This window comes from Ctenopharyngodon idella, chromosome 5 (genome assembly GCF_019924925.1).
Source record: "Ctenopharyngodon idella isolate HZGC_01 chromosome 5, HZGC01, whole genome shotgun sequence".
NCBI classification, from domain to species: domain Eukaryota; kingdom Metazoa; phylum Chordata; class Actinopteri; order Cypriniformes; family Xenocyprididae; genus Ctenopharyngodon; species Ctenopharyngodon idella.
The window spans coordinates 33,438,515-33,456,437 of record NC_067224.1 but is presented as its reverse complement, the minus strand read 5'-3'; the positions used below and the strand labels follow the sequence as shown (position 1 = coordinate 33,456,437).

At 35.5% G+C, this 17,923-nt stretch overlaps 1 protein-coding gene across 3 annotated transcripts in view; it reads right to left on the bottom strand.

Annotated features, from left to right (window-relative positions):
* git2a (G protein-coupled receptor kinase interacting ArfGAP 2a) overlaps window positions 1–17,857 on the bottom strand; it is a 32,286-nt gene extending 14,429 nt beyond the window's left edge. Inside the window, exons 1-14 of one of the 3 annotated variants that reach the window (XM_051895782.1) lie at window positions 17,411–17,857; window positions 13,959–14,092; window positions 12,133–12,245; window positions 11,411–11,516; window positions 11,116–11,202; window positions 10,899–11,029; window positions 9,347–9,441; window positions 9,016–9,061; window positions 8,583–8,634; window positions 2,842–2,914; window positions 2,638–2,735; window positions 1,350–1,461; window positions 1,112–1,254; window positions 487–636 (exon numbers count right to left, since the gene is read on the bottom strand). In XM_051895782.1, the coding sequence (XP_051751742.1) occupies window positions 487–636; window positions 1,112–1,254; window positions 1,350–1,461; window positions 2,638–2,735; window positions 2,842–2,914; window positions 8,583–8,634; window positions 9,016–9,061; window positions 9,347–9,441; window positions 10,899–11,029; window positions 11,116–11,202; window positions 11,411–11,516; window positions 12,133–12,245; window positions 13,959–14,092; window positions 17,411–17,492 (1,422 nt within the window). In that variant the 5' untranslated portion in view covers window positions 17,493–17,857. The remainder of the gene's footprint in view (window positions 1–486; window positions 637–1,111; window positions 1,255–1,349; window positions 1,462–2,637; window positions 2,736–2,841; window positions 2,915–8,582; window positions 8,635–9,015; window positions 9,062–9,346; window positions 9,442–10,898; window positions 11,030–11,115; window positions 11,203–11,410; window positions 11,517–12,132; window positions 12,246–13,958; window positions 14,093–17,410) is intronic. The other 2 variants (XM_051895784.1, XM_051895785.1) reach the window with 2 other exon arrangements.
* Between the last annotated feature and the right edge of the window lie 66 nt (window positions 17,858–17,923).

Sequence of the window (17,923 nt, the reverse complement as noted above, 5' to 3'; positions counted from 1 at the left end):
ATTCAATTCAGCGTTATTTAATATCATCTCACAGCTGATTTGTATTATAGAAAACCCTAGTCTAATGTACATAGATATAGAAACAGCCAATGAAAACGAGTCATGCTGATGCAAGAGCCAACTGCTGAATCAGGTTTGTGGTTAGGGAGGTTAGCATGCCAACTAATCATCTGCAGTCAAACGCCAAACAGTCAGTATGTTTGGGTTTTATGTCATTGATAGAGCATCTTTTCCAGTGGTTTAGAGGTCAAGGTCATGCTGGTTATTTGAACACTACAGCAGTTATTACAGGATTATTTTGACATCAGCATTCCAGAGGATTGTAAGAATCATAATCATCCAGTCAGTTTTTGGGTCACCTGCAATTTCGCCCCCTCACGTGCAAGAAGAGGTGCAGGTATAGGGGTTAGACAGTCTTGTTTTGTTTAGGAGCAGAAATGCTGCTCTGACCAGGGTGTTCAGCGCTCACTGCTGAATCTCTGGTACCTTTTTCTGCATCAATCTCAGCTCTTCACTCAGATTACTGTTGGCCTTCATCAGTTGCTGAATTTTAGCCTCTGAGGCTGAAAGTGCATTTTTCACCTCCAGAAACTCCTGCACCGAAATCGGTCCATCAGACAGATCAGAGTCCAGACTCTGAGGAGAAAAGAAGAAAGATGGAAAGATGGGCAACATGCACACATGTACACCGGGATGGCAAGAACGGCACAAGACAAAATTCCTGAAGCTCCACCAGCTTACCTTAGCTCTGCCTGCTTTGCCTATTCGTAAATCAGTATCTGTTTTATCACACAAATGTCACAATGGTCTAATTATTCTAACATTTATAAAAGTATCTGAGAAACATAATACACAACTTTTGTATGGGAATTTAAATACATATAATTTAAAACTACTCAAATCATCATACATTTTAAGCAAGAAGTTAGACCTTTAGCAACACAACTAAACTAGTTACATGTCCTTTTATGAGAGGACAAAGTAGTTTCGGTCATAAACAGTCAAAACCTTCCAGTACATTTAAAGTAGTACACTAATCACCACTTTGAATCATTGAGAAATGTAACAGGAAACAGGCTGAAACTGTAACTTCCTTAAAGGGGTAGTTCACCTTAGCTCTGTCTGCTTTGCCTATTCGTAAATCAGTGTCTGTGTCCTCATCTGATGCCACGCTGTCATAGTCTGGCTGGTCGATTTCCTGGCTTTCACTTCCATGACGACTACCCATACTCTTGAAGAACACCTCGACATTTTCTATGAAGAAGTAGACACAACAATCATGAAACATCACAAAGAACTTTAAAAGAAATCAAAGACTAATGGCTGATGTGTCTGAATGCAGGCTGTACCTTTAGGACTTGAGACTGAATTCCCGAGCTGGCGTCGCTTTGCATCACTTAGAATATCAATCACAAGTGTGGCAAATTCATGAGCGTTGAACCTCGCCAGTTTTTGTCTTCCCTGGAAAAGAAGTTAAATTATGATTTTATTGCATATTCACCATTTGAACAAATAGCTGGTCTTATGGAAGCCCTGTGTAATTAGAGCTCGATTAGGCATGTTTCTCTTTCAGGACACATTCTTGTATTTAAAAACAGCTCAACCAGGGGGCCAGGGCCCAATAGGGGGACTCAGCAAACTTGCAAGAAGGCCTCAGGATGACATAAAAGTATTTAAATTAATAAATTATTATTAATATATTAACAATCTAACTTTAAATTAAAATGCTAAAAATACACATAAAATCAAGATGTAAACTGAAAATTATATTTTATATTATATATTATAAAACTGTTGCTTATTTATTTTATATGTTAAATTAACCATGTTAATTAATTAATTTAATATACTGTATAAACAAAAAGATTAAAAAACAAGCAGCTTTGTACTACAGCAAAAAGTACTTTGTACTTTTTGCTGTGTACTTTGTACACAGCAAAAATACTGGAACTATCTTAGCGAATATGGGGGTGGGGGGCTTTGAATATTAAAATATTGGACAACTGGGGGCCTACGAATCAAAAAGGTGGAGAACCACTGAGTTAGACATTGTGCAAAAATGGTTTTCATAATGCGGTTGTCAACTTAGCATGTCCTAAAATAGCAATACCCATCTGCATGTGTATATAGATCAGCATTTAAAAAAAAACAAAAAAAAAAAAACAACAACTGTGAAACTGAATGATTAACTCTTCGACAGAAACATATTCACCAAATAGGCTAAATATCTATAATTTTTATTGCATAAAACTAATCAATTAAATTTTATAGAAAACAAATTTTCTTGAATTTTATTGCTGAAAGTGGACAATTTAAAAAAAACAACAACTCTGCTTTCCTGACTAGTTGGCAATGTGTTAAAAGTCACAACTTCTCCAAAAAAAAAAAAAATCTATAATATGCATCTTTGTGATTTGGGTTGTCTAAGCAAACTGTTAGTGCATAACAGCTTTGATGCCATTTTTTTTTTTATTAATTTTGTGGCACCTCTATTTGCATGTTCGTCTGGCACATTTCTGCATGGTGCATTTTTAGCTGCAAACACTGCATAAAATGTCACTTGTCAAAGTGCAATATCTTTATTTCCTGTTAAGATGACTTTAGTGAAAGCGTGAAGACTTTCTGTTAAGTACTTGCCTGGTTTCGTGTTGATGAGTACTCTGGGTTTACAGGAAGGAAAGGCACAACTGTTGTCTCTGTTACCAAGGTGCTGTGGTTCTGAGTGGCCAGCCAAACTACATCAACACAAAGAGAGTGCTTATAAAAGTGTCACGCTTTGCACTTGTATAATGTACAATTCGTGAGCCTTTTCTTTCCATTGTTCATCACATGTCATCTCACCTGCATCTGTCTCTCTTCGATCCACTTCATCGTACACATCCATTGCTAGTTCCTCGAACAAATGATCGCTGAGCTGCAATTATATTAGTTACAGAAGTCATCTGTTTAGAGACAGGTTAAATAGCAAATAAAGATGCTGTCTTATAGATCAATGACTTGCAGATAATGTTTTTTGGGGGGTTGGGGCACTTAACAGCCATCTGCTTCAGAGAAGCCCAACGGTTTCCTCTGTGCTCAGCAGTATTGGGGTAGCTACTTTAAAATAAGCTTTCCAAGTAACAAGCTACAGTAGTTAAACTACAGTTAAACTACCCTAAAAAAGTAGTTATCTATACTACAATCTACTAGCAAAATGTAAAGGGGTAATCTTCAGATGCAGCTACAAATGGTATCATTTATCTCTGCAATCACACCAGCATTTATCTGGTACAAAACAATGAGGATATGGTTTTGCTAGTTGATTGTATTCACTTTGAAGACTGTAGATTGTAGTAGATGGTACTCAGTATACTTAAGCACAATTTATTTGTATGTACTTTAGTATAACTAAATGCATTTGTGGCACGCTATAAATTGGTATACTTAAAGTCTGCTAAATTGGAACAATTTATTTTGTACTAATTTTGTACTAAATGCATTTTAGTTGTCCAAAAGCAGTGCTGAAGTTCAACTAAAGTTTTATTAAATGTACTTGGTATACTTAAGTACACTTTAAATATACTCTTGTATTTAAGTTTTGAAACGCAGAATTCACTCAGCATAATCTTCAAATGTATTTTGGTGACATTAGAATTGCAATTCAATCACACTGTGAGAGTGTTGAACATACATTAATATTATTCTGATAAACTTTTAGTAATTTTAAAACACATTGCAATGGTATTCCAAGTAAACTTGAAGTGTGGCATCATTAGAGTGTGCTTCAAATAGGCTACAATAAAGTAATCTTTATAAATAAATATATAAACAGCTTAAGAATTTGTCTTTTACAGACACCTCAGTACACCAGTAACTTAATTATCGGTGAGACAATGGGAACAGATATATGTATATTGAATGTAGGAACCAGTACGGGCTGGATTCGAACCCGGGTCACTGTCGCACAAGAGCACTCGGTTTACCTGTTGCGCCACCACGCAGATATACTCAACAGATTTTTTTATTAATCATTATATGGATTAAAAGACTGCAAATCGCAGAGAAAAGTCTCAATATAGGCACAGTAAGTGGTGCGTGAAAATAAACGTGAAACAGTCTTATATAACACGAAAGTGCATTAAACTTTAAGCTGTTGAAGAAATAAACAGCTTACGCAACATTAGATAACCAGCAGATGCAACATTAAATATCAAGAATGTTTTGCTTCCCTTTTTTTTGACATGATCTGTCATTAACGCAACATGAAGCAATTGCATAAACCGGCATAACATTAGTTTTATTCGTGCATGCACTAAAACACAGACAGTTCCGTTTGTTGGTGGAAAAATGTGAACGTGCAGAACTGCTTGTGTTTCAGTGTGTGCAGATGCAATAAAATCACCTGTAACATTTTTCTGCCGATAGTCTCTGCGCGCTCTCAATGCACTGCACAACTGCTACTGACGTAAAACACAATGAAATGATTTGGCTTTCTTGCATTACGCTGTGGATTTAAAAGTGACACATAAATTGATTTACTTTTCATGCAGTTAACGTTTCTGAATTTATTTGACATTTTAACTTTTTGTGTAATTTTTGAGGACTGGTCAGGATCAGTTTTTTCACAATAATTTGTTTAATTCATAATATTTGGACAGGGCTGCAGTCCATATTTCAAAGTGCAACGGGCCATTAAAGTAGCATTAATGGGTAAAGTGTATTACACTTAGGTGTATTGGAATGCATTAGAAATACACTAAAGTAATAAAACTTCTGATCAGGTACGTGAATTTCTTTCACCATTTCAAACTGACTATATGTTGTTTTCTTTATTTGTCATAATTACAAATATTTACTTTTGTAACTACTTTCTATATGTATGTATGTTTGCTTTGCAACCATGCAAAACTGTGAAAAGTGCTATAGAAATAAATTTGAATTGAATTAAATAATAGCCTACCTGATATTTAAAGTGTGGGCAAATTATTGAAAAGATTATAATTATAAAACATACTTCATGATTATTTTTTTGCAACTCAAAACACATTTCCTGTAAACTTTTATCTAGGCCAATACTATTTTTACACTCAACAAGTAGAACTCAAATACAGTTCATTGAATTGTACATTTATTCATAACAGGTCAACATAGGATTCAACAAGAATAAATTACTGAAGTAGTACTTAAATATTTAACAAATTAAATCATTTTATTTGCTAATTGCTCAGTTACATCAAGTTTGAAAATTCTGCCTTTACAGCACCTGTTAGCAGAAACAAACTAGATGTTTCAGTTCATATCTCACGTTTTCTTTGGTTTGCACAAAAAGAAAGTCTCATCTAAAAAAAATGATATAGCATCATCTAAAAATAATATCATTCTCAGATTTTAAAAATACATGGTGAAACTTGTGTCTTTAGCTACAATGAGATTCTAGACTCTAAAGGTTTCCTTCTGGCAAATGTGTCAAAATCTGCACCACAGATTCCCAATAGTGTGCACTCTAGCAAGTTCGGTTGTTTAGCAAAAGTACAGCAAAACCGATTGTTGGTGAGTGTGATGGCTTTGGCTTTATAGCTTGTTCCAAACATAGATCAAGCATTGTGGTCTATAGGTGTCAACTTCTGGTTCAACTAATGGTAGGACGTTAGGGCAGACCAATGGGGGACAAGGTTTAGCTTCAGCAGTTACTGTGTTTTCAAGTCATGTCAGAAAGAATGTATTTTTGAGATAAAATGCACATGAACATCAGCACAACTCATAATTATGAGTTTTGGCAACTATGGATTTTCTTAAGAGTTTCCGAGTTAGGTGCGTGACAGCGAGAAAACATGTCAGAGTCAATGGATGCAGAGTCTGCCCTAGTAAAAAAAAACCTACCAAAATGTATTTAAAGGTCCCATATTATACCCATTTTTTAAGATTTAATTTAAGTCTCAGGTGTCCCAAGACTGTGTCTGTGAAGTTTCAGCTTAAAATACCTCACAGATCATTTATAAATCCATGTTGTAAATACCCATTCCTGACTTCAGCAGGGTTTTTCCTGGGTCAAAAATGGTCTTCGGTGGTGGCTGACAGACACGGCCATCCGCACAAACAGTAAAAAGTGCCCTACCCACATGATCTGCGAGCCCAATACTGACAATAAATTACCTGCCACTCTCACTGTAATTCTTTCTTGCCCTCTTTGCAAAAAAATCTGTGATTTCATAGCTTTGTAAGAGAAGATGCTTCTTTGCGAGACCAGACAATTATTTTGGTATATGTAATACTAATTAATAATCAGTATTAAAAAGTAGCATTAAAAAGTTAATTTGACTAATAGTCTAATTTTCTACCATATACAATTGAATGCACCTAGATAACAACAACTTGCTGTGTTCTGGTTTCACCTCACTCTAGTCTAAACTAACTGATTTTATAGGCAATTTACATTGTCATATAAATAACCTGAAAATACTGTGGATTATTAAGGCTAAATATTACTAACCACTCTTGCTAAATGGGGTAAGCACACATTTCAGAGGTGTTCTGAGTAAATTATTTGTTATACACTGATTCAGACGTGAGTTCAGTGTTGTACAGATCAGTTGTTTTAACTAGTCATTAAAATGAATCGGTTCAAATGAGTCATTAGGTTGCGAATCGGACATTAGTGGACGTGGACGCATTGCGTGTGAATCGCAGCTGTTATTAGGACATCGCAAAAGATTTGTCAACACAGAAAACACTTCATCACTGGATAGGATTTTCTTTTTGTTTACTGAAAGTGTGGTTTATGTCAGCTGTATGTGGGGGGGCGCCTGTCAGAGAAGATGAAGTGAAGTTCTTTTGAGCACTATTCACACCCAGCGGTTATTCAGGAAAAATAAATTTCCGAATGCGCCATGTGAAACATGGATTTGATCTTCCCAACATTTAGCATCGTGACAGATGATTTAGATTAATATGTGCGAGAGAGAGCGAGCAAAGACAGTGCTTAGTTTGAAGACAGAGAGAGTTTGTGCGCATGAGGGAGGAGCTCTTTGCTCGTTCACTCCGTCAGTTAACATGCGCCCTATCACAAGCGCAGCAATCATCTGCATCCCTCATAAACAACTAAATAACTGATCAAATAAGGCTTTGGTGGGACAAAAATTCGTTTTGGCGGCCGCCAAAAAAATTTCAACATAGGAAAAACCCTGTACAGTCAAAAACAGGCTGTTTTCATGCATGTGCCTTTAAATGCAAATGAGCTGCTGTGCCCCGCCCCCTCTTTACGATCACAGTTCCTGCCTCAATCGGATTCTCTGACAAATATTAACAAGACATCTTCTTGGTTTTGATTATCATCATGCCCCGTGGGCGGGGCATTACTCAGAATCAAAACAGCTTGTCTAATGGGACTGCTCTGGTTTAATGGGGATTTAAAAAAAAAAAAAAAAAAGGAGTGGGTGGATTTTTATCATTGTGGGGTGGTTGTGTTCACACACTGCCAACACACATTTATATCCAAACACCTTGTAAAAGCAGATTTAGCATAATAGGTGACCTTTAAAATAGGCCTACATTCGTTTCATACTAACTACAAACCCATTAATATATTTACTGACATAAATATTCTAATTAAACTTTATTTGAAGTTCTTCTTTATTGCACAATGCATATTTCTTAATATTAAGCCTAAAATGTGTTTAATATCACCATTAGTAAGGATAGTATGATCACTGTATAATTTGAATGCAAGATATTTAAAGTGTACCTAAAGTATACTTGCAATAGTTCCGCTTTAGCACAATCAAATTATACTTAAGTATATCTTTAGTTGGACCTCAATACAAAAACACTCGTTCCAATTTAGCAGACTTTAAGTATACCAATTTAGTATACTAAAAGTACAATTGCAGGGTATTTATATTAAGTACATAAATATGTAAATGCATTTGTAGTATACTTAGCACAAAATAAATGTATTTCAAATACATTTTAGCATATTTATTTTTCACTATGGTAGCCATAGACTTCCATAGTATTTTCTTTTTTCCCCTACTATGGAGTCAATGGCTACAGTCAACTGTTTGATTACCAACATTCTTTAAAATATCTTCTTTTAAGTTCAACAGAAGAAAGAAATTCATAGAGGTTTGGAACAACTTGAGAGTGAGCAAATGATGACAATTTTTTATTTTTGGGTGAACTATCCCTTTAAATAAAACTAGTCAAAAACATAGTGATGACCATTTAATTGAATATTTCACTTAATATATCACGTTAAATTATTAAAGCAGAATTTAGCTTAGTATTTGCTACAAAACATGATAAAAAAATAAAATAAAAAAATTGGAGGGACTTCTGTTAATGGTTGAATAAAACAAATCATTAAGTTGTTTTGTTGATTTATATTAACTGTCCAAATGTCCTGATTCACTTTTGAACTGCTGTAATGTTACTGAAATATGTAGTTAGATTAGCATCATTCTGCTCTTAGATAGTTACTGCCCAACACAGGTGCTTAGTCTTGTTCTGTTTGTACGCTATGCTGATATATTGGAAGATATGCTGATGTAATACTTAAAGTTTTTTAAAAAATAAATAAATAAAATAAAGTAAAATAGAGGACTCACAGACTGCAGTTTTCTTTTTGCAGCTTTTGCAAACTCCGATAACTCCAGACTGCTATAAAAAGGAATAAAATAGTAAAAATCTTAGTTTTTGTTTTGTCTTTAATTAAAATTGCTATTATAAAATCTGGTAAGATAAGGTGAGATTTAATTAACTGCCAAGTAAAATACTTACACATTTCTTTTTCATCAAAGACAGCAAAAAAAAAAAAAAGAAAAGAAAAGAAATAGCAAGATATTAATGTAAAATACTATTAACTAGCTCGGATCACTATCTCAGGTGTTCAGGGAAGTATTCTGGGATGATATCAGAAGATCAGAAACATAACCAAGCACATACCAGAATACTCCTCTACTACAGAAGACACTTCTATAAAAATGGCACCGGTATCATTAACAGGAGAACATATATCAAAATATATCAGATTATTATTACCTGTCCGCCATCTGTGGTATAATGAAATGCTGTCCATTCTTGTGATCTGAAACACAGAATGTATTGACAGTACTGACATATTGCCATGGTTTATCATTTACAATTGGCAATCCGCTGATAAAGATGCACACTAACGCATTAAAAACATCAAACTGACTGTAACATCACTGTGGTATTTTATTGAGGCATCTGGCGCTTTCAAGACCATAATCCGATCTGACTCAAGTAAAAGCATGCTGTAAAATGGCTTCATCAGCGTAACCAGCCCTACAGCTGGATATCAAAATATCAGTTCTCATCATGATAACACAACGTCAGCGCACTGACTCACCAGGCTTCCGCCCACAGAGATAGAAGGCCAGCCTGTCTGTGAGCTCATACTGTATTTCCACCAGTCTGTCTGCCAGGTCCTGATGGCCAGCCTGCCTGATTACAAACAACACAATGATGTTATGACACACAGCTTTTTATTTTTGAACTTTTAGGTCCTGTGCCAAATGCTGCCCTCAGCCCTTTGGTCCTTCTCAAAGTCTCCTATGAAATCTACACCAATAATAGAGCGCACAGCAGGCCCTATGAATCATAAAATGACAAATGGGACAGGATACAGACCCGTGGATCAGTGTTGTTATTAATTATATAGAAATATAAAAATGCTCAGCAAAGATATACAGTACAAATGAACAATGGATTTTTTTAAAGGAGAAAATATTTTAAAAAATGTATAATATTAATACTGGACTGAAAATACATAATAGTAATAATAATAATAAAAATAATGGGGATAAAAATAGTAATATAACAAGAGTAATATTTTTCTGTTTTAATTCACTTTTATGCATTAGACAGATTTTACGATTTCAAAAAGCAACAAGTGAAAAAAATCTAAATCTGCTGTGTCAGTTTGATTGTATTTTTAAGACCTTTGAAAGTGGATTTAAAGGGATAGACATTTCTACTGAAGAAAAAAAAAAAAGACACATCATGGATGGCCTGAGGGTGAGTAAAATAACAGCAAATTTTCATTTTTGGGTGAACTATCCCCTGAAAGACATTTGAATGCTGATTAAGGCCTTATTTTTACATTAAGGATCTTAAGACTTCTTAAGGATCCACAGACACCATGTAAAATTACTAAAACTGAAATTAAAAAAAAAAAAAAAAATTCACAAAAGCACATAACAAAATTACTAAAATTAAAATGAAAATAAATGAAAATATAAAAATAAAAGCTAATTTTAAAAAATACTTACAAATTTTTTTATTTAAAAAAAAAAAAAAAAAATACTATAATAATATACAGTCAAACCAAAATTTATTCAGACGTTTTTGATATTTTTGATATATTTTTACTAGTGGGTGCAGGGCACTATAGTGCATTTATGTAAGTGAGGATAGCAAAATAAAGTAAACTGTGACATATTATACCCAAAAATTCTTCATACAGTGGACTACCAGTAAAATTGATAAAAATTTGGAACCTAAAATTATTCAGACACTTTGACCTGACCATGTTTTGCTTAAGTGTTATCTGACATAATTAAGATTAATTTTTTCTGACAGTTTAACTCTGAGATCTTGTCATATTTTATTACCATTTTTTTTTAAACTATAGTGAATAAACTGTATTAATGAATGAAATGTTCAAGGTGTCTGAATAAATTTTGGTTTGACTGTATAAACAATACTAAAATAGCACTACCAAGGACATATTTGTTAGTGAAGGCAACCAGCCAAGTGACAAGTACTCTTTGGTGAGTACTAGTCACTCGATGTACTCTTTTGCACAATCACCACACTGACAAAAAATATATAGGAAGTAATCAAATGCAGAGGTCTGGGGCCAGCGGCTTGGGACCATCAACGCAGTAGTTGTTGATTACCTTGCATAGTTGATAGGCGTTTTGCCGTTGGAGTCTGGAGCCCCAGGGTCTGCCCCATAAACACAAAGAAGCTCAGCCTGACACACTTGCCCTGCTTTAGCTGCTATGTGCAGCGGGGTGTTCCCTTTCTCCTGTTTAAACCAGTGCAGAACAGTTAAAAATGCATTTTGTATGTAACTGAATATGAGAAATAAAAGGTGAGAACAGAAGTTTTTACCGGGTGGAAGTAGTTGGCTTGAGCCCCAAGTGACAGTAACCGCAAACAAGTTTCAAGATTGCCGGTTCTAACGCTGGAGTGAAGTTGCTAAAGAATCAAAGACAAAGTGCATCAATAGAGACATTTCAACAAGCCTGATAGCAGACAAAAAGCCTTAGATGTGCTAGAGGAACTGTTTAAATTTATTATTCAACAATAAAGCAAGTCAAACCTGAAAAAATGTATCATGATGGATGCATCACATATTTGAATATCGAGAAGAACATCAACCAAAAACAGGAAACTCTTTCCTTACCTTGCTTAGATCAGCGGCTGCTGTACTGTCGTCATCTCGACATGGTAAACGATGGACGTAAGCCAGCATTTGATATTTTGCTTTTATGAACTCTGCCTTGCTGGGGCTTTTTGGGTGAGAGAAACAATGGCGCTATTAGAGCCAGTCAACAGTTGGGGGGAGTTGCTGTATCTCAGCCACTATCTTTTTTTTTATATATAAAACCGTTCAAAATTTTGGGGTCCGAGAGCTTTTGATGTTTTGAAAGAACACTCATGCTCACCGAGGCTGTATTTATTTGATCCAAAATACAGTAAAAACAGTAATATTGTGAAATATATTTTTAAATTTACATTTTAAAATAATAATATTATTAATTTAATTTATTCCTGTGATGACAGAGCTGAATTTTCAGCAGCCATTTTTCCAGTCTTTAGTGTCACACGATCCTTCTGAAATCAATATGCTGGTTTTGGTGCTCAAGAAACATTTATTATAATATTTTTGTGCAATTTCTAGGATTCTTTGATAAATGGAAAATTCAAAAGAACATAATTTGTTTGAACTAGAAACAGTTTTTAACTATTTAAATGCCTTTACTGTCATTTTTAATCAATTTAAAGCATCATTGTTGAATAAAAGTATTAATTTCTTTCAAAAATATGCACATTATTTACCCCAAACTTTTGAACAATAGTGTAAATCAAACATGCAATCATTCTGCTATGTTAGAAGATACTCACTGGACTTTATCCTGAGGATTAGCTTTGCGTTTCCCGCTCATGATGGATGACGGGTCCAGCAGAGTGTGCTCCCATATTGCATTAGCACCATTGTTGTATAATGTCTGAACCATCTGTGAATGAGAAAGAAATTGAGTGCATACATCACAAGACAAAAATCCATGATGACAACATGCTCCTTTAAATATGCTTTATGAGTCACACTCTCTGTTGGAAGGCCCTCCAGTGAGGTTGCATACCAATAAACCATTTTACTTAAAGCTATTCAAAAGATTAAAAAAATACAGGTCTGTATATAAGGATGAGGAAAAATGTACTACACATTCAATGAAAAGAAACATTTTGGGATCAAAGCAATCAGTCGTGTACATCAAGAGAACAGGAACTTGAGAGAGAAGATGCTGCAGGCTGTACAAGAACACATTACTGTGACTGTTTTTCGTGGTTAAATTAAAATAAGACAGAGTAGTTTGGGTATTATCTCTTTCTATGGAATTTACATACCTTACACCCTCATGTCGTTCCAAACCCATAAGACTTTCGTTCATATTCAGAACACAAATAAAGGTCTTTTTGATAAAATCTGAGAGATTTGATTCTTCAAAAAGTTCATAAAGAGATCATAAAACTAATCAATCCATATGAACTAAGTGATTTAGTCCAAATTTTCTGAAGAGACTCGATCGCTTTATATGATGAACAGATTGAATTTAGGCTTTTATTCCCCTATAATCATTCATCAATGCACACATCAGTTATGGTAAACGGACACACAAGCATGTTTGCTTGACGTGTGCGAGAACCAATAAGGTTCATTCTCGTGTTACACAGCAAGTTTGAGTTTGCGCAGGAACCAATGTTCATTCTCATGCGTTACACAGAACATATGAGTTTCCGCAAGAGGTTTGTTTTTGCATGTCAAGCAGGCTTGGTTGAGCTTCTTTTTATGTTTGCTGATCAATGTTTATATGTGAATAAAAGCCTAAATTATATCTGTTCATTATATAAAGTATATATATTTTACGATGTCTTTATGAACTTTTTGAGGTGTCAAAGTGGTAGTTGCGTAGCAGTCTATGGAAGGACAGAAAGCTCCCAGATTTCATCAAAAAGATCTTCACTTGTGTTCTGAAGATGAATGAAGGTCTTATGGGTGTGGTACGACATGAGGGTGAGTAATTAATGACAGAATGTTCATTTTTGGGTGAACTAACCCTTTAAAAAAAATAAATTGTACATGTATTTGCAATTTCTTTGTATCTGCAATTTCTCTCAATATTTCACATTTGCCTATTTTAAGTCTTGCCTTGTGATAATGAAAAATGTCAAATTATTGTACAAAATGTTATTTATTTATTTTTTTTATTTGACAAGAATAATGCATTGTCATTGTGAAAATCAAATAATTTTGGCACATACTTCAATGATACATACTTCAAATCATACTTCAATCATACACATAGCGGACACTTGCAAAATGCATCATTTTTTCTTTTTAATGCATAAATACCTTACCTATCTCTCTGTATACTTAATTTGGACCAAATGGAGCCTTTCAGCAGTATTCAACAAGTTATAGGACATGTTATATATTGGACAAGTTAATCAATCTGCATTTATTTGGCGTTTTAAGATAATCTGCATTAGCCGATTACCAACATCGGCCATTAAAAAAACCCATATCAGTTAACCACTACTTTCAAATGTGCCTCAGACTAAAGATGATTACTATAATGTCAAAAAGTCTCAGATGAAGCAAGGTGGCTTCAGTTAAAGACATATCAAAAGGAACCCAATAGGATGCCTATTTGTCTGAGTGGGCTCACCTGTAGCTGGGTAGGCGGCCAGGAGGTGTGTGACAAATGCCGCACTTGCGAGTTGTGTCGGCCCAGACTGCGGTGAACGCCGCAGCACTCGTCACATATCAGAACTCCTCTGTTCACAGACGCCCAGCGAGGATCTAAGGGACCCCAAAGAAAATCAACAGATTAACAGGAGGTAAACAACAACGTGTCTCAGCAGTGTGGTGATCATTGATCAATACACAATAACGCTAATGGAGCTTTTTGGCTGGTGCATGAAAAAGGAAACAGAAACACAATACTTTTAAAAGCCTGATGGAAGGGAGATGCTTCTTAGAAGAAATGCACTGAAGAAACTTAATATGCACAAATGAATCGTATCATTACAAATGAGCATTAAGAAAACAAACCTTTTGATTTCATTTTGACTGCTAAATTGACATTAAAAATTTACATTACATTAAAAACAAACATGTTTACTTTAAAAATACATTTGGTGTATACATAGTATGTGTATTAATTTGCTTATGTTCCAATGTAATAGTCTGATAAAGCATTACTAGTAGCACAGAGGTTCATGTGTATATATTATATTCATGTGATGCAATATATGATGACACCAAAATGTGGTGCTCAGTTCTTCCTTATAAGGCCACAGTAGCAAGGGTTGAATGTCATCCTTTCATGTACGGCTGTAAATGCGCTAACTTCCTCTTACATACACATGCCTCAAACCACAACAAATGCTAAGCAGCTGAGCTTTACTTCCAGGGTACGAGCAGGTGAACTGGGAAACACTGTGCGGCTTCTTAGTTTCACTACCTTCGAGAGGGCCGTCTGCTGCAGCATGATTCTAAACCAGTTTCAGATTCAGACACTGAGCGCATAGTGGCAACCGAATACACTATTAAACAAAAGTGTTTATCGTACAAAAAATATTTAAACAAAGATGTCTCAAAAAATCATACGGTATTAAATAAACTACCGTGAACGATTTTTGCATAAAATATAATAAGCTGCATATGTAAATGCATAACCACCAGCAGAAGAGTGATTTACCAGATGACCAACAGTGAAACAAGTTTGATTAGGTGAAAGTCAACAACAGAAGATATGGAAAGCATTATACCTACCATTAAAGTTGATTTAAACCATTTTGATAAGCACTACATATAATGGTTAGTTGCAACCTGGAAACCATTTTTGGGTCACAACCCACCAGCTGAGACCTTGATCACTCATAGATCCCCTACTGCACCAGACAAACTCAACGACCTAGACTGAGACAGAAATCACTGCTCATACATTAACACTTGTTACTGTGTTACTGGCACTCGTCCTTCATGGATGTCGCATACCAAGGCAGTTTTTAATAGAATATGTCATACATAGTCTCACTCCTTCACTGAGTCATGATGCCAAATCAGTGAAAGTGGGGCCAACCACGCTGGACCTATGACTAATGTGTCTGAACAGCCCGTACCCTTCAGCATCGTAAACCCCCCCACAACTTTTCCTAAGGACAGATTCAGGCCAACATGTGATTTCACTTCCTTCAGAAATAACGATGTGAGTCAGCGCTTCAGAGTGTCAGAATTCCCCAAGAACAGCGAGTTTTGAGGATTTCATTTTCAGACTGATAGCAGGCAAATTATTTTTTTCTAAATAAATATTAATTAAATGCAAATATTAATTAATTGTTCCATTCTTATGGAAAATTACATTTTGAAAGGAAATATAAATCAACAGCCCTGTGGGAGTCCAAAACAAATTTATGTTACAAACATTTGCAATTTTTACTTTATTTGAACTAGGTAACTTTTGTAGCACATGCTATATGAATATAAAAGGTTAAATGGTCTTAAAAATAGTTACATATGTGAACTTTGTGGTCAAAAATGACAGGCACAACTTGAATGGGAAATATGAAAACACAGAGCAATTTTTTTATGTCTGAAAATACTCTTATAAGAAACTAGGGAATAAACAGCCCTATATACATTATTATTATGAATTATTTGTATTATTTTATATAGAAATAAACAGTGCATCATTTAGAGGTGAATATTGTTTAGTACCGTGAAATGAAATCCCCTCAAAATACAAAATATTAAAGAATAAATATTATTGAAACAAAACACAGTACATTTAATTTTTAAAAAAGTCACACTTATTGTCTTACGTCTATTTTGACACTTACAGCCAGTGTGAAGAGATATGATACCACAATTGCAACAGTTTGACAGAAACATGAGCTATCTAAATTAAAAACTGATCCACTGATAAGCAGAGAGCAGCCTAGAAGCAAAAGTCACTTCCCTTCATGCACAGGAAGCATCAAACAACAGCTGCAAAGAGGCCAAGGGCCAGAATCAAGCACCTGGCACAAGCATCATTCCCCTCTCACCCTTATTCTCCCTCCCTCTCCTTTTCGTTCTCTCTGAGCCAAATGCTGCTCTCTTCCCCATCAAGTGCTGCAGCAGCTAAAATAAAACTCAGTGCTGAATGACTAAAAATATTCACCCTAACAACAACTGCCCAATGATCCTGACATGTTAGGGGCAGCCCAGGCCAGCTGGTGACTGAGGCGTAACTAATCAAGAGGAATCAATATGGGGAATGAGCTGAAAAACTGAACCACAGAACATAACCAAACAAATCACAGGACAGAAAGTCCTGTGAAGAAGGTCTATCCTAAAATCAGTACAAATGAGGCCTACGAAACTGTTCTCTACACATTTATCAAATTAAATAAATGTTGTTCATGTCATTTATAGTCTTTGGAGGTCAAATCGCTCATGAATTGTAGTTATTCATGGTCAATACATTTATTAACAAGACAGTAAATTATTATATATGCACACTGTGTAATGATGATAACAATGTTATGTGACATTTTATTTATTTCTACTATCCCCTCAAAAGTCAGGGCACTGCATATGTTGGTTAGGGTCACTTGTTAGTAATAAATAAGGCCACATCAAGCAAACCTAGATGTTGTAGACATTTTCACCTGGAATTCCCCTTGAGGATCAATAAAGTACATTTTTACCCAACTAAAATACAATGACTGTTTACAAACCTCCACAGCATCATTGGAAGCGGAGAAAACCCCGTAGAATTGAGTCAACACTCTGGCTCTGTCTCAAAACCGACTGAGCTGCCAGAGAGCAGAATGTTTGGGCACGCGCTAATGAAGCCTAAAATGCTGTCTAGGTAGACACCTCACTAGGCTTTGAACAACAGCCAATAGCAATACATCATCATACTCCAAAAACGCATACATTTACTATCCATTCATATCCAAACCTGAAGCTGGTTTTATCGCGACTAGAGGGTTGCTTAAAATTTTTAAATCGTATATTTGTATAGTTAAATGTTATCATTCGGTCACTTAATTCAGTAATATCACCTGGTTGTCCAGTGCAAGTTGAGTCTTTGCTAAAAAAAAAAAATCTGTAGCGGAATATACTCACCCGAACTGCTGCAGTCCGCACAAACTTCGCTATTTCGCAGCCGTTTCGACATCCTTGTCTCCGGTAACGCGGGTATTACCATGTATTATCGACTCAGAATCGTACGCGGATAGATTTAAAGCATGTACCGCTTTGACATAATGACGGGATCCGTTTAAAAGTATTGTATCACTGAAAGAGGATCTCATACCCGAAGAGGACGCGCATACGGAGGAAATAAACGTGTGCGTGCATCTGCACGGGCTGCTGTATGTGAAATAATGTATGTCGTACTGTCTAGCTTGAAATTAGGACAGACGAGTCAGGCAGTGAAGCCTCTGTCATGATGCATTAAAAACTACACTACGGAAATGCTTGCCAGCAACCCATCAGATCGCAGTAGAGTGCCATCTGCCCTCCCAGACCACACATTTGAGTTTATAGTGACGGTAAATCAGCGTTCTAGCGCTGCCTGACACACAGTGGACAGACGCGTCACTGCAACGCGTGAGATATTTTATTCATTTATCCATT